An 888-nucleotide genomic window follows, 5' to 3' on the forward strand; every position below is an offset into this window, starting at 1 on the left:
TTTTTTTTTTTACGCGGCCTGTAAGAGTCGCGGTACATCTCAGGCTCATCTTGAAATTTCATCTGAATATCCCTATTTTGTGTGAAGAGTAACACAATTGCATGGTGCCATATTCTACCTCCGAGACGGCCCAGCGTAGAGCTTTTAGCTTAGCAAGCGCCCAGTCTTTTGTGACAGGTCCGTCCGGATAGTTGATCCGGTACAGCGTGAAGAGAGTCTCGGCCGCATGAAGTTGGGCACTGGCTCGCCGCGCCACCCCTTTTAGGATGTTCCGAGAGGCGTAAAATCCTGTCCACGCCTGGTGGGACTCTGCCAAAAATCCATTTGGGGAAAAAGGCAAAAGAGTTCATCAGGTCCTGTCTTCATGTCACGTTTGTTAAAGTGATGTCATGAGTGTTTTGTTACCGGTAGAATAAGGCAGAAAGTCTTCACTCCCGCGCACCTCCCAGACAAGATCCGCATCGTGTACGGCTCGGAAGTATTCGGCGAGTGTGGCATAGCGGACCGTGACCCCCAAGTCCTTACTGTTCTTGTTGATGTAGTCCATTAACGGGTCCATGTTGGCGAACTGCACGGACGAATTGTAGAACTGTTTGTCACAGCCCTGAAAAGCAATTCGACAAGTGAGTTGGACGTGTGCCAACTTGAAGGAACCAAAAGTGCCACGCTCTCGTCACCCATGGCCACAGAACGTGCTTGGTCCGAAACCAGTCGGCCCTCTGCTTGATGTTCTCCACCATGGTGCTGGCGTAAGCGTGCACCGTTTCCTTGGTGACGGGCAAACTCATGTTTGGGTACACACCGTCTTTCGGGGGGTCGGGGAACAAGGCCACGCCGTTCCAGTAGAAGCCCGACCTGAAAAAGCGGCCGTTATTTGCTGGGAAAAAA

The 888-nt window shown here is 51.6% G+C and overlaps 1 protein-coding gene across 1 annotated transcript; it reads right to left on the reverse strand.

Moving 5' to 3' along the window:
- Positions 1–12: 12 nt before the first annotated feature.
- On the reverse strand, positions 13–876 carry LOC109509184 (epididymis-specific alpha-mannosidase-like). Its single transcript, XM_019859072.1, has 3 exons — positions 678–876; positions 406–604; positions 13–309 (listed from the first exon to the last, which is right to left on the reverse strand). Exons 1-3 carry the CDS (start codon positions 786–788, stop codon positions 59–61), a joined length of 561 nt encoding a protein of 186 aa, XP_019714631.1. The 5' UTR covers positions 789–876; the 3' UTR covers positions 13–58.
- Positions 877–888: the final 12 nt, after the last annotated feature.

This window comes from Hippocampus comes, unplaced genomic scaffold, assembly GCF_001891065.2.
Source record: "Hippocampus comes isolate QL1 unplaced genomic scaffold, H_comes_QL1_v1.1 C16800432, whole genome shotgun sequence".
Classification (NCBI taxonomy): Eukaryota; Metazoa; Chordata; class Actinopteri; order Syngnathiformes; family Syngnathidae; genus Hippocampus; species Hippocampus comes.